Source organism: Anthonomus grandis, chromosome 18 (genome assembly GCF_022605725.1).
Source record: "Anthonomus grandis grandis chromosome 18, icAntGran1.3, whole genome shotgun sequence".
Classification (NCBI taxonomy): Eukaryota; Metazoa; Arthropoda; class Insecta; order Coleoptera; family Curculionidae; genus Anthonomus; species Anthonomus grandis.
This window is the reverse complement of record NC_065563.1, coordinates 7,812,762-7,828,075: the sequence shown is the minus strand read 5'-3', so window position 1 is coordinate 7,828,075 and position 15,314 is coordinate 7,812,762. Positions and strand designations below refer to the sequence as shown.

Genomic DNA, 15,314 nt, shown 5'->3' with positions numbered 1-15,314 from the left:
TGTTAAAATACCAAAGAAAGATTTTTCGGTGAGCACAATTTGGAAAGAGACAGATCCAGCTTTACTGACATCGGGCTTTCGTAGAGGAGGAATATGCCCATTTAATAGATCTATCATCGACCGCTCTAAATATGAGAACATTTGAGAAATCAACCTCTTAATGAACCCAGCACAAGCAGCCATGAAGAGCCATCGAGAGAGAAACCAACCACGCAGCAGCTAGAAAAGCGGAGAGGAAAGACGGACTAGAAAGAGCTATGAAAGACCGGAGTGGAGACCAGCTTCAGGAAATTTTTCGACATTCACTCTACCAAAGAATATTGGAATTTCACTAGCCTTGCAGACCCAAATGCGCGGTAAGGATGAACTTCATTTTTTTAAATTACTTGTATCCGACGATGTTATTAATAAGATCGTTGTCGAAATAAATAGATACGCGGAACAGCAAATTATTCTTGCCATAACGAATGAAAATATTGGCCAATATTCTCGCCTAAATGCATGGGTGGATACTAATTATAACGAAATACGAACATTTATTGCTATTTTAATTTGGATGGGATTGGACAAAAAACCATCACTAAAAGATTATTGGCGCAAACATCCATTATATAAAAACGAAATATCAAAATATTTGCCGCGGAATAGATTTGAGCTGCTTTTACGTATGTTTCATTTGGCAAATAATGAAGATTGTCCTCCCAATGACCGGCTTCATAAAATTCAATGCCTTGTTGATATGCTGAACAAGAATGCTTCTTTCTGCATTATTCCAGAAGAGTCTCTTTGCATCGATAAAACCATGATACCTTTCCGAGGTAAATTATCCTTTCGGCAGTATATAAAAGGAAAATGACATAAGTTCGGCATTAAAGTTTATAAAGTATGTCTGAAGAATTACTAGTTTTTGGTTTATTGACATTTGCTGTTATGCAAAACTGGCGGCATCAGATTCGAGCTTTAAGTCATAATTAAGTCTAATAGACTCAAATAATAAAGCCGACAATGCTGTCGTTGTCCCTGCGTTTGGCGGGGTCCAGACACCGCCGTCGTCGTGCTCAGCCATTATTTGGTGCTTAGTATGACTTTTCTATGCGATTATTTTGTTATAGTTTTAGTCTTAATATACCTTTTGAGCTTTACTGTCATTACATGTTAATTTAATTTAATTAGCCAGTCAAGTATACCTATTGGTATTTTTATTAATTATTATACAGTCCATTTTATCGATTAATCACCCAATGTCCAGATGGAGGATTTACTTACAGCCTGAAAGTATATTGTGGTAAAGAGAAAATAAATGGACAATCGGTTGCGGAATCTATCGTTATGGAAATGTTGCAACCATTGCTTGATAGTGGCCGGACCCTTTTTGCAGACAATTGGTACACCTCTATTCCTCTTGCGGAAAAGTTGCAAAATAGATCAACTCATCTAGTTGGAACGATTCGTAAAAACAGAAGAAACCTACCAAAGTCTGTAGTTGATGCAAAATTAAAAAAAGGGGAAATTGTTGCAAAACAAAATAAAAATAAAGTTGTTGTTATGAAGTGGCATGACGAGGGACGTGCTCTTCTTATCCATAAAACATACAGATGAACTAAAGGAAGTACACCATAGAGAGGGTCCTAGGCTTAAACCTTCTGCAATAATCGACTATAATAAGGCCAAATCATTTGTTGATATGTCAGACCAAATGTCAGCTTATTCAAATTCTCTTGGAAAGTCAATTAAATGGTACAGAAAATTGGCCTTTGAATTTATCACAGGTACCTCAGTCCTAAATGCCTTAAATCTGTACAATAAAATTAACCCTTTGCGGTCGTTGTCATGTCTGACATGACACCAGGCGTAGTCGTTCACGTTTACACAAAACTTTGCTTTGAGATCGTTTGTCATGCCCTACATGACAAGGCAAAAAGCCGATTCTACTCGTTGTCATGTCTCTCATGACACATTTTCAAAGTCGATTTACTCGTTATTCATTTATACCATGACAAAACCGATAACAAATTTGAATTCCGCGGGAAATTTTATTTAGGAATACACATGCTTTTTTTATGCAAGTCGTGACTTATTTGGCAACCTTGCGATTTTTTTGTTGAGTGCCGGTCGCGACAAATACACGTGCATTCTTATTTAGTCTTATTTGAGTATTTGAGAGAGTTAGGTATGCAGATTTTGTTTGTGTTTTTTTAATATTTTGTAAGATTCGGATGTTTGTTTATAGTTATAATTATGGCGAAAAGAGCATTAACGGACACGGAGTTAGAGGAACTATTATACGTAGACGAGGAGGAGTTTGACTTGGATCAGTTTAGTTCAGAGAGTGACGAATGGGAGGATATAGATCAAAATCTCAGTGAAAATGATTCTGACGAAGAGTCTGAGGAACGTGTTTATAATTTAAATTTATGGAGGCCATGGACAGCAAATGAACCAAGATTTAAAATATTCCCTTTCTTAGAAGATGTTGGATACCATCCACCCCGAAATAACCAGCCAGTGTCCGAACTAGATTTTTTTCAGTTATTTTTTACGGACAAACTTATACAAGCAATTGTGGATGAAACAAATAGGTATGTATTTAATTGTATTATATTTCAAGCAAAAGAAAAATGTGTAAATATATTTTTAGATATGCTGCAGAAAAAATTTTAATAAACACGCCGCTCACAAAAAGGTCAGTTTGGAAGTCTTGGAAACCAGTCACATTAGAAGAATTTATGGCATTTTTGGGCGTTTTACTTAATATGGCCTTAAATCCAAAAAACGAACTATCTGACTATTTTTCTAATAACTGGATCGACCATCAACCCTTTTTCAAAGATATTTTTTCGAGGGACAGATTCATGCAAATTTTTTGGAATCTTCACGTTTCTCCACCCGAAGAAGAGCAGATGGGAGTGAAGAGTCGTAGCGCCAAAGTGAAAAATGTGTTATGGTATCTGGAAACACAATTCAAGAAGTTTTATACTCCAGATAAGAATATTTCTGTAGACGAAAGTACTATTGGTTTTAAAGGCAAAGTATCCTTTAAAGTTTATAATAAAGCCAAACCTACAAAATGGGGAATAAAAGTATATGTGCTTGCAGATTCAAAAAATGGTTACATATTTACGATGGAGCCATATTTGGGAACTCAAACAACCCAGGGATTGATACGCCCAGATTTACCAGCAACCGCCCGCATAGTAGTTCATTTGGTGCAAAAACTTCTTAATTCTGGAACTGGTTCGGGAGGTTACCATATATTTATAGATAGATATTATTCAAGCCCTTTGTTAGCACGCGAGTTACATAAAATAAACATACATGTAACGGGTACTGTAATGGCTAATCGACAAGGAATTCCGACAGAATTAACTACCGCATATACAAGAAAATTTAAAAAAGGCGAGATATCTTCCAGGCATGACAATTCTATATCAGTACTGGCATGGAAAGATTAAAGAGTTGTTCTTATGTTATCTAGTGTATATGACAACTCAGTACAAAATATAACCAGGCGAACGAAGACCGCTGAAGGGCGTTGGATTGAAGAAGTCATAGAAAAACCTACAGTTATATATGAGTATAACAAATTTATGGGAGGGGTTGACGTTGCTGATCATTATGCAGCAAGCTACCAATTTTTGCGAAAAACAAGTAAATGGTGGCGAAAAGTATTTTTCTGGTTATTAGATGTGTCGATAAATAATGCCTTTATATTACAAAAAATAGCAACAAATAATCAGCAACTTCGTTCGAGGAATTTCAGGAAAAAATTAGTTATTCAATTAGTTGGAAACTACAGAAATACATCCAGACGTCGATCAGCTTATGGTGCCGAGGATATTTCTCGTCTAAATAATAGGTTCCATGCCATTTATGCAAGAAAAAATAATTCCGATTGCAAAGTTTGCAGTGATCGATCAAAAAAAGGTGGCCGAAAAACTACTACCTATTATTGCAAAACATGTCAAGACCACCCTGCTTTGCATCCCGGGGAGTGCTTTGAGAAATATCACACCGAGGAAAATTACAGATAAATACGTGTTCTTTTTTGTTTTTTTTTAGAATAAATATCATGCTTTCCTATAAACTATAAAATGCGTTTTATTTTTAACTTTCTTGATAAAAAAAAATGTTCTAAAAGTATATTAAAAAGCTCTCCGATAAAAAAAGAAATTTGCTGCCATTTATTACATGATATATTACAAATATTTACTAAAACTTTATTTTTTTATTTTACTCAATATATCTTTTATACTTTCGCTAAATTTTAATATTGTAAGGCAATTAGAATAACAAATAACAATAAATAAACCTATCAAGTCCCATAAAATATATTCGATGCAAATTAGCCTCCGAGCTGTACGGAGAATCGGCGGTAATTACCGAACGAGCGGGATGGTTGTCATGGTATAGATGACAACGATCTGTGCTCTTATCTGAAAGTTGCACTGCCGTCCACAAAGGGTTATCGAGAAAAAAATTTCAATAACGACTTTCAAAGAAAATCTTACCATGCAACTTTTGGAAACGGCAGTACCGCCAATCCCAATGAATCCCTCAAAAGAGCACAAAGTTTCCGAAAAGACAGATAACGAGAAAAAGCTGACTGCAGAGGTAGCTTCTTTTTTTAGTCCCAGAGATGACGTTAGATCACGTTTTGAATCATATTTTAGTGATGGGTTGAGATTGACTGAGTCTGTCAATTTTCACGAGTTAAAATTAGAATTTGGAATAGATAGTGCTGAGCTTGCTAATGCGAGAATAAATCCAAAATATCGCACTCTGCAGCATTGCGTAAGTGTCTCTTCCTGTTAAACTGGAAGTGATGGAAAACAATAGAATATGTCAAAAGATGCTCTTATAATTACTATTCTATCGATGTACCAAATTTCATTTGTTTATCTTTAAACAGTAAAAAAGTTATTAAGTGTTCTCTGTTTTCTGTGTCACCCGCTATATGATGCGTTCCATATCAAAACTCGTCTTATCCATTTTTCGTAAAAATCGTGGTAAATGTATTTTATTATTCCTTGTGCTAATACCTAGCCGGTCTGTATTACAAAACGAATCAAAACTCGCCATATTCAGCTACATCATCGTTTCAAATTGCGCCTTATCCAATTACCTAATAGTCATACTTTTGTTAAGCCGTTTCCAAGATATAAACGGTAAATTTTTTTTTTCTAAACTTGAACTGCTTATATTTTGAAAACAATTCAACCAATGTACCTATGGCATGCGACCCATCGAATTTCTTGCATTTTTATGTAGAATCCGAAAATTTAATAATATACAAGTTGTAATTACGAAGTTACCTTCTATTTTCTTTAAAACTGCACATATCCTCGTTCATTAATGTTTTGCCAGATTTCTTTCTTTTGTATAAAAAATACTGAAATGTTGATTTCCCGACTTTCCAATAATAATTTTTAAAATTAAATTTGGTCACATAAATATATTTGCATCATACGCATAACCTCAAATGTTGTTAAAACAAGCAATTTTGCAGTTACATTACCTCAGACTGGATTCTACGTTAAAAAATATTTTGGAAATGACTCCCGGCTTTATTACAACAAAACGTTTGTAGACCTGTGAATTATTTCCAATCGATGGCACACTTGTTTCGAAGTACGTCTCGTGAATACGCAAAAATAAACAAAAAAAATTCAAAAAAATAAAACCGAAAAGGGCGTCTTTGGTAGGGCCATATCACAAAATTAAAATAAATTAAACCAAATTTTTTTCTTTTCCTTTCTTTTAACCTAGTCAGACGTTGCTTTTTCCCAAACAAAAAATATTATTTTTTTTTTAAATAGTAATAAAAGTCACAGCACTAAAGATACAGTCGTCAAAAATGTATGCTTAATACAAATAAGCGTGCCTATAATTGTTCAGATCAAACCAAACGTACAAAAAAAAAATTCTGAATTTTTTTTTTGTAATATTTGGCCTTGCATCAGTAATTTTCCTCGAGACTAAATTAATAATAAAGTGGCGACGGCCGCACCGGAAACCCGTTAAACCTAATAAACAATCACAGCGATTTAAATAAATAAAATAAATAAATAAAAAAAAACAAAATCACAATCGACGTTTGGGCGCTTAAAATTTTGCCTAAAATAAAAAAAACGAAACATCTTACCGCGCCCAAACTAATTTTTTTTTCAATTCATTTCCGGTGCGCCCAAGCGCCGAAAAAACCCATTCGTTTGGCATTCAGAGACTTAAAATTAATTATTGTTTGTTTGTTTTTAAACGTAATTAATAATTAAAATTGTTTATTATTAATAATAATTAAAAATTGGCACATGTTTATCCTATATACAAAAAAATTGATAATTATTATATTTAACCCTGGGAAGATATGTAGGTTTGTTCAGAATATTTTCAGTCGGTCCTGATGGATATTTTCAATTTTAGCGCCATTAAATATGAACAAGGCGTAACTCACAATTTTGAATGAAATTTAAAAATTGACCAGTACAATCAAAATAATATGGCATTTTTTATAGAATCTAACATTGTAATAATATGTAGTGTTCCATTTAAAATAACGAAGTAAGCCTCTATTTTCTTCAAAACTGCCCACTAACGTCTTTATTTCAATTGAAACACTGCAATTAATATATTTTTAAAAAAAATTTACTTTAAATACCTGGAAGACCATACAAAATAAACCATTGCCTAATGGTAATCCTGGATTGGATTATCCAGTTTTTTTTTGTAGGAAAAAATCGAAAATATCCAGCACGCCCCACTTTTATAACCGGAAAATACCCATTTTAGTGAGACACTCACAGACACAAGAGGGAGTCCTCCTTAAAAATTAACAATTAAAACATACATAATTTAACATTTTCTTTCGTTAAGTAAGATTTACAAATAATGTTTACCAACTAAAGCCGTACATTTTTAATGTAGGGCTTGTACACCTATACGCTTACCGATGCTAAAAAGACATATTACAATGAGCACTTTGCCTATATACCTTAACAATTTTTTTTTTTTTTTGGCCACGACGAAGAATTTATTATTATTTTTTTCTTTTATTAACAATTTCATAAACATCACAGAAACACAGAAAGGGATAATGATCGTGATAGTCTGTCAGCTTTTGTGATAAATATTGTGATAATTATGCCTAAGGATACCGTGAGAACGTTATGATATGGTTAAGATATGTCGTAATATAACATTTTTCCTTTTTATTTTGTATAAACCTCCATCAAAATTTTGACAATCGTTACGTTATATAAATATATGATTTTTTTTTATAACGATACCAAGGAGATACTCTTATAAAACTACAATAAGTTTCTTTTTCATTTTTTTTTAACTATTTTTAGTTTGTACTTTCGTGGAGGCTAGGCCGTCACTTTTAAGGCAGTGACTGTGTGATTTGTATGATTTTTTTTTTAAATATATATTGGCGGGTTCGTTGAAATGACATTTTGATTTAAAATAGAGCTGGCAACCATGGCTTTTCTTTCAATTTTTATTGAAGTAGTGAATAAACTTTTATACCTGTTCCAGTGTTGCAAGAATATTTTTTACCGTTTAGAAAACTTCCTATTTTATTAAAAAAAATATTTCGACAGAACTAATATTACATAGAAGTGGCAACAGAGTCTTATCTGTCACTTGTCATTGGCTGTGACAAATCACCTGAATGTTTTGACGTTTACGTTTTCGATCCAGTGTTGCCACAACTGAATTGCAATATTTAATTCTCTCATGAGCAAAAAAACTTTAAATCGGTTATTGATAAGAATTGGTTGCTAAAGTTACATTTTTAACGATACAGTGCTTGCACAGGAATTTCTTGGTAGAGTTTCTAACAACGCCTTATATTTCACTTGTTATTAATTTCGAGAGATCTTGACGTCAAATTAACGGATAAACTTACATAACTGTTCCAGGCTTGCCAAAACTAACTTAAAATAGTGTTGTTAGAACAGTTAGTGTTCCAGTGTTGTTAGAACATCCTTTCCGTTTTATATTAATAAAATGAATATTAATAGAACTAATATTGAGTAGATGTGGCAATCGTGTCTTATTTGTCACTTGTCATTGGTTTTGTCAGATCACCCAAACGTCTTGACGATTATGCTTTCGATCTATTGTTTCCACAACTGAATTTAATTCTTTCACCAGCAAAAAAAAAACTTTAATTATACTTGATGTGAATTTGAGTGTGTGAAATTTTAGTTTTAAACTAAACTATTGCCAACAGCGCCTTATACTTTACTTGTCATTAATTTTGACAAATCTGGATAAACTTACATAACAGTTCCAGCGTTGCCAAAATATTGTTTTTCTCTTCCATTAATTTTCTCAAACAATCTGTTACTTTTGTCAAAAACACCTTGGCGAGAAAACGCGTTTACGATAGAATTGGCAATAATGTTTTACCTGTCATTTGTCATTGATTTCATAGATATAAAATTATGCTTATGGTACAGTGGTCTAAGAGTGCGCAGTCAATAAGAGTACGCACTCGTCGATTTTTGGAGCACGTTGTCGACAACAACAAGGTGTTAGTTCGTACTGATTAAGAGGAGTATCTGCATGTTTCTTGTGCATTTTAAGCAAATGAATAGCCATAATAACGTTATTAAGTAAGTTTAAGGAATTTTATCTGTTTTGTTATTATATTTTGACATTTTGGATATTGTACACAACTGTAGTTTTCAAGAATTTCGCGGTCATATTTTGTCATGCTTACAATAAACCTTGAAGAATCGTGTAAATCATACCGTTGTTTACAATTTCGAACCAAGATGGAGGCAGTACTGACGCTTTTTAAAACACGCTCGTTTTGTAAGAGTGCGCAATCATTAATATTGTAAGAGTACGCGCGCACTCTTACAAACCAGTTTTTTTGTTCTAACGGATTAAACGTATTTTTTCTTGTTTTTCAGCATGTCTGGCAGAAAACGAAGTTCTCAACGTGCTTTATGCTCACCGGCGGTTATGGAGGCAGCAAGACAGAGGCTTGAAAATGGAGAAAGTAAGAGAAGCGTGGCAAAATCCTTAGGAATGGCGGAAAGCACGTTAAGAAAAAGGCTAAAAAGGACAACTGTAGCTACAAAACCAGAAAGATTCGACATTACTTTAACAGCAGAAATGGAAGAAGAGTTGTGTAATTATATTAAAACAATAGACAACATGTTTTACGGGTTAACTTCTAGAGCTCTAAGAAGTCTAGCATTTGAGTTCGCTGAAAAATCAAATTAAAACATCGTTTTAATATAACTTCAAAAATGGCAGGCAAGGGCTGGCTGCGTGGATTTTTAAAACGGCACAAAGATGTTACATTAAGGCAACCCACCGCTACAAGCGTCGCCAGGGCTGTTGGGTTTAATAAACCACAGTGTGAGCGGTTTTATAAAAACCTCTCGCCGTTTTTCCGCCACATGCAATTTACAATATGGACGAATCGGGATTTTTAACTGTCCCAAACAAACCCCCTAAAGTTTTCTTTACAAAAGGAAAAAGGTGTGTCAATGAAATATCAAGCGCAGAACGGGGAACCAATGTTACTGTTGTATGTGCAATTAGTGCTAGTGGACAATTTATTCCTCCCGCATTTATATATCCACGTAAAAGAATGAAGGCAGAACTTTTGGACGGAGCTCCGCCATCTTCAATTGGAATGGTATCTGATAGTAGTTTGATCAATCAGGATTTGTTTGTTGATTATGCCACACATTTTCGAGATCATGCTAAGCCAACAAAGGAACAACCAGTACTAATGACAATGGATAACCACACTTCTATTGTTCTATTGCAGCAGTTGATTTTTTTCGCATATAACATTATCGCATTAACACTTCCTCCTCATAGTAGCCACCGTATGCAGCCACTTGACCGATGTTTTTTTAGCCCGTTAAAAAAGTTTTATTCCAACGAGTGTGAAAAATGGTTGACGAACCATCCAGGGCGGGTAATTACGGTCTACCAAATTGCTTCAATATTTGCACCTGCATATTTTAAAGCTGCTACTTTAACGAATGCGATTGAAGGTTTTAAAGTGACAGGGATATGTCCCTTTAATGATGATATATTTACCGAAGCTGACTGCATGGCCACTTTAGTCACAGAACGAGAAAATTCTGCTACAGCTACAGTAGCTACGCAAGTAGAAGCGCCATACATTCAATTAGAAGTCGCTGATAACTCAACATCTAAAATCAATATTCAACCTTATCAAATCTCTGAATTAGCCTCTGAAAATGCTTCCAAAGTTCTTGACAGTCCAACTGTTGTTCTTGAGAGTTCCACTACTAAGAAAAATTAACCTCAGCCTACAGAGCTGGTTTCCAATACATCTGCAATCATTTCAACTTTGGAACAAACAGTTGCTGTAGCGCCAGAAACCAAAACATTTGATTTATCGAACAGTTCTGGAACATCATCAACTTATGTTAAATTAACAACAATTTCTCCATTACCCAAATCAATTACGTTCAGGTCAACAAGTCGCAGAAGCAAAAAGTCGGAAATTATCACCAGCTCCCCATATAAGGACCAACTAATTGAAGAAAAAGAGAAAAAAAAAACCGAAACCCATAGTCAAACTAGATATGGGCGATAACCTACCACCACCACAAGAGCTTTCGGAAGGGAGTTTCAAAATAAAATGCGCTGTGAACCTCAGAGAGCAAAGAATACACCGAAAAATGGAAAAGCTGTTTTGAAGAAGCCAAAATCACCGCCTCATAAGAAAATGTGGAGCTGTCCAGGGTGCAACAAAACATTTAAAGTACCTGTTACAGAAGACTGGATTGAGTGCATATTGTGTGCTGAATGGTGGCATAAAAATTGCAGTGCCTACGAGGGTTCTGGTTCTTATACATGTGACCTATGTTCATAAAATTGCGTGCGTACTCTTACAATACTAAATGCGTACTCTTAAAAAGCAGGTTTATAAGAGTGCGCAAAATCACTTTTTTTAAGTTTAATTTTTTCTGTGGAAGTACTGATGTTTAGTTTGCGAATTATACCTCATTTTGTTGTTTAAGTATCACCAGTCATAAATAAAAAAATATATATTCTCAACGCAATTCGTTTGGATTTTTTACCTGATTAAACCTTAAGTGCGCACTCTACCCTATATCGAACCATGTATTCATTATTCGTCTTAGTTTTCTCACCAGTAGTTCTCAAAAAATAAACGAAGGCAACGCTGGTTCTTGCCTGTCACTTTCTTAAAAAAAACGAAGCGGCAACAATGCTAAACAAAAAACGTAAAAATCTGTTGATTTTGATTAAAGAAATTTCTCGATAAGACTGATTTAAAATAGAGCCGGCAACCATGTCTAGTCTATCAATTGTCATTGAGTAGTGAATAAACTTTAATACCCGCTCCAGTGTTGTCAGAACATCTTTTTTTCGTCCCCAGCAGTGATTTTAAAGAACTTAAGATAGTTGCGTTAGATCTGTGATTTTTCTTATACCTCAAGAATTTCATTAAAATTTATAAAATAAATTAATTCTCAGATAATTTTATGAGGGTTTGTAATTAGCAAGGGTTTATATTAGTAAAAATAAACAACTCTATATATTATTCTATCATAAACAACACAGACAGACAATTCACAATAATTCGGTTTTGAGAAGCAGTGAACCAAATACGTTTAATTAAGGACGGTGATACAATATCCAGATATTAAATAAGGAGAAAGCTACATCGCCTGTTGCAGACGATATACCCAAGCGTCGTTTAAAAATCGCCAAAAACTAGGCAATCCGCTATACTCACAATTGAGAATGTTATTTAGAAGTCATATCGAGTGATCGTGTCGAGTCGTGATTTTAGAATCCCAATGATGGTTTAAAAACAATGACAATGAAAAAAATTAATTTAGTTCGTGACAGGTCACACGTCAAACGTTAGTGTCGTCAACTTCATTACCGTTATTTATATATTTTTTGTTGGCAACACTAGAAATGTTCAGAGTGACCAACTCCAAAAGGACACAACCACTATAAAAATGGCGGCCACCAGACAGTGGTCATTTTTGGGTATGGTGGCCATATGCATTAGCAGTCCAGGTATATTTATTAAGTTTGTGGCTCAATCATGTTTTTGAGTGTGTAAACTAGGTTTAGTGATAGTGTAGATTTAGCTATGTAATGGTTGAAACTTTAGCTTCTTTGAACATAGACGAATTCCATACACTGTATTGTGTCAATTTTGGATAATAAAAATTTTAATTTGAATTACCAAAAAAATGCTGTAAGTGGCGTCCTCTAGACGTTTGTATCGCCAAACGTAATGTCTTCTATAATAGACGCATATTTTACAGAGAAATCACACATGTCCAACCCATATAACGCTTTCAGCGCTACTTTAAAATATGTATTTATTTGAAAAAATTAATTTGAAAGTCCCGGCCCGTGGTGTTTCTCAAATAAACGCCTACGTGGCAAATAGCATGCCTTGCGTACTGCGTTTATTTATATTTAGTTTTGACAATGTCGTCATCCGAGGAGGATGTTTCTGTGGAAGTTATTCCTAAAAAACGCAAAAAGGGATTTAAACAAGTTATTTATAAAAATGAAGTGAAAGCAAAGAATATCTGAATTACAGAGGCATTAAAGTAAAGGAGCGGGCAATAGGTAAACCATGCCAGTAAGATAAATAATTTTATTTTTGTCGATTTAAGTTTCATTTTACTATGTTTTTCGCTTTTAGATGTAGATAACGCTGTTTCCATAAAATTCCCAAAGGAGATCGGCATTAAAACGAAAAATGAACAAGATGCATATTTGCAGACTTCAATCGAGTGTTCAGAAATTTCAAGAAAACGACCTAGAGTATTAGTAATGCAATACCAAAAAGCAAATCATATAAATACGGTGTCTTCTAGTTCAGGAAAGTTTAGTGTTTGCAAAACCTTGCAAATCTTTTGTTAGTATCCGTGGCGTCACCGTAGACCATGTTCGACACTTGTTTATTATCATTGGGAAAATCACCTAACAATAGACGAGGTAAAAGTACCCCAGGAAATGCAAAACCTGGAGGGGTGGTCAGGTAATTAGAGGAACATATTCGTATATTTCCCTTAAAAAAAATCACATTATGGCAGTCGACACTATCACTATCTTAGTGAAAAATTGGACATCAAAAAAATGCATGAGTTATTTATCAACAAATATCCCGAATCATCTGTGAAGTACAGCTTTTATCGCAAGATATTCAAGGAACGTTTTAGCTTGTCTCTAAGTGTTAATATCCACGACCTTCAGTCTGGAAAAACAATGTTTTATGTATACCATGAAGGTATAGGCAAAAAAGGACCAAATGAGGTTTGTTCCTTTATTATGGATTTTATAAATAGTGAATTTCCACCAAACATTGAACATTTCCATATTTTTTCTGACGGATACGGTGGCCAGAATAAAAACCATTCAGTTGTTAGGATGTGCTTAGGCCTTACAGACCTCGGACGATTTCAAAGTGTGAACCAGTATTTTCCCATAAGAGGACATTCCTACATGCCATGTGACAGGGATTTTGCCAAGGTGAACCCGAAAAAGGCGTCGTGACTGCCCCAAACTTTATTGATGGCCTTGTAGAGCATAAATTTAGGTTAGGAACATTTACCGTTGTCAGAACTGTTCCAGCAGTCGTTGCATACCCCCCTAATACAAAAATCCCAATCAGTGCAAAAAAAATGTTGAATATCAAAAAGTTTGAGAGGTTTATAGAAGGAAAAGGCGAAGAAATTGAAAACCTTTATCGGCAAATATTTGAATGGCCAACTGTTGGTGGTGACGATGACAATGTTAATGAAGATTGACAGAGTTTTTCTATTATTTTGTATTGTATTTGATATTATTTCGACTTCATAAACTCGTTTTCAAAAAAAGTTGTATGTTTATTCTAGAAACCCCACATGTCCACGGCCATTTTAATTTTTTTCTCACAAGACCATAAGATTTTGGTTTTCATTTTTGCTAAAAACTTTACAGCAAGTACCCATACTTTATTTTGGGACACTTGCTTTTTTAGATTTTTAAGTTAATTAAAGCAGTTTTTCTTAAAATCTTGATTTTTGAACATGTGGGGTTTCTCAAATAAGTGATTCATATTATGGTCTGTTTATCTCCAGCTTCAACATTTTTCAACCTTTCGCAATATATTTTAAATGACATTTGGCCTGGATCAATGGTTAATAATTATTAGATGCCATCACCTTCTGCGCAATTTTAATATTTATGCTTTTAATTGTTTTTAAACAATCAAGTTCTTTTAAATTAATTTGTAGTTCTAGTACAAGACTGTATTGTGCATTTCACCTTTGTAATGACTTTTTAAACCTTGTACGATTTTGATTATAAACATATTTTAGATTCCAATGATGATGAGTGATCTCATCGAAATCCATAACTCCTAAAACAATATTAGCATCCATTTACTCCATTTCCAAAATGGACTTCTTCAATAAAAACTTACGATGATTAAAACAGCGCATGCGATAACTCTTATGACATCCGACAACACTGACATAAAACAACCGATGTTGCCAGACTCCCTTCCTTAAAACAATGTCATTTCAGCCGAAAGAAAAAAAAACCCCGCCAAAAATTTGAAACGTAAAACCAAGAAGAGAGAAAAAAAAATCGCGAACATATCAAACAACCTCAAACCTTACTGCGGCCTCTGGCCGCCGTGGGGCGGACTAACGCTGGCCGCCACCCCCAACACGCTCTTGATCGCGGTGGTCTTCAACAGCCGCTTCAGCATCCCGCTGGAGCCCCGGTGCTGTAGACTCTTGTGGGTGGTCAACGAGTTCTTGGTGCGGTACCGTCGGTGACAGAACTCGCACACGTACAGCGTGTCCGACTGTTCGTGTTTGTCTTGGAAGTGCCGCTTAAGGCTGTAGTAGCAGCTGAAGGTGCGCCTACAGTACGGACACTCTTGGGGCTCGTTGATGCCGCCGCTGGTCGGGGGCGGCATTCTCATCGGTCCTATAAGTAGTGATGATGAATGTTGTTGATTGGTGGCGGGGGGTTCTGTGGGGGACATGCATGTCACGTCATAAGGCAAGCGGGCGGCAAGCGGCACAGTACGTTTGGCAACATTGTAGCTGGCTAACGGGGGAGGGAGCAATACATAAAGCTTTTTTTTCTCTTTTAGGGTGTTTGGTGGAAAAGGATGTTTTTTTTTTAATTTTGGTGCCCAAATATTTTAGAAAATTATTTAGGTAATTTACTTACCTTTTATTTGGTCACCCTATTGAGGCTTTTAAACGTGCAGCAGCTTCATCGAAATTGACATATTTGACGCTATTGTGTGATTAATT

The 15,314-nt window shown here is 34.9% G+C and overlaps 1 protein-coding gene across 3 annotated transcripts in view; it reads right to left on the bottom strand.

The window, feature by feature from the left end:
- Nucleotides 1-3,761: 3,761 nt before the first annotated feature.
- Nucleotides 3,762-15,314, bottom strand: part of LOC126746992 (broad-complex core protein isoforms 1/2/3/4/5) — a 117,230-nt gene continuing 105,677 nt past the window's right edge. For 2 of the 3 annotated variants that reach the window (XM_050455456.1, XM_050455457.1), the window contains exon 9: nt 3,762-14,979. In XM_050455456.1, coding sequence (XP_050311413.1) covers nt 14,660-14,979 — 320 coding nt within the window. In that variant the 3' untranslated portion in view covers nt 3,762-14,659. The remainder of the gene's footprint in view (nt 14,980-15,314) is intronic. The other variant, XM_050455460.1, reaches the window with a different exon arrangement.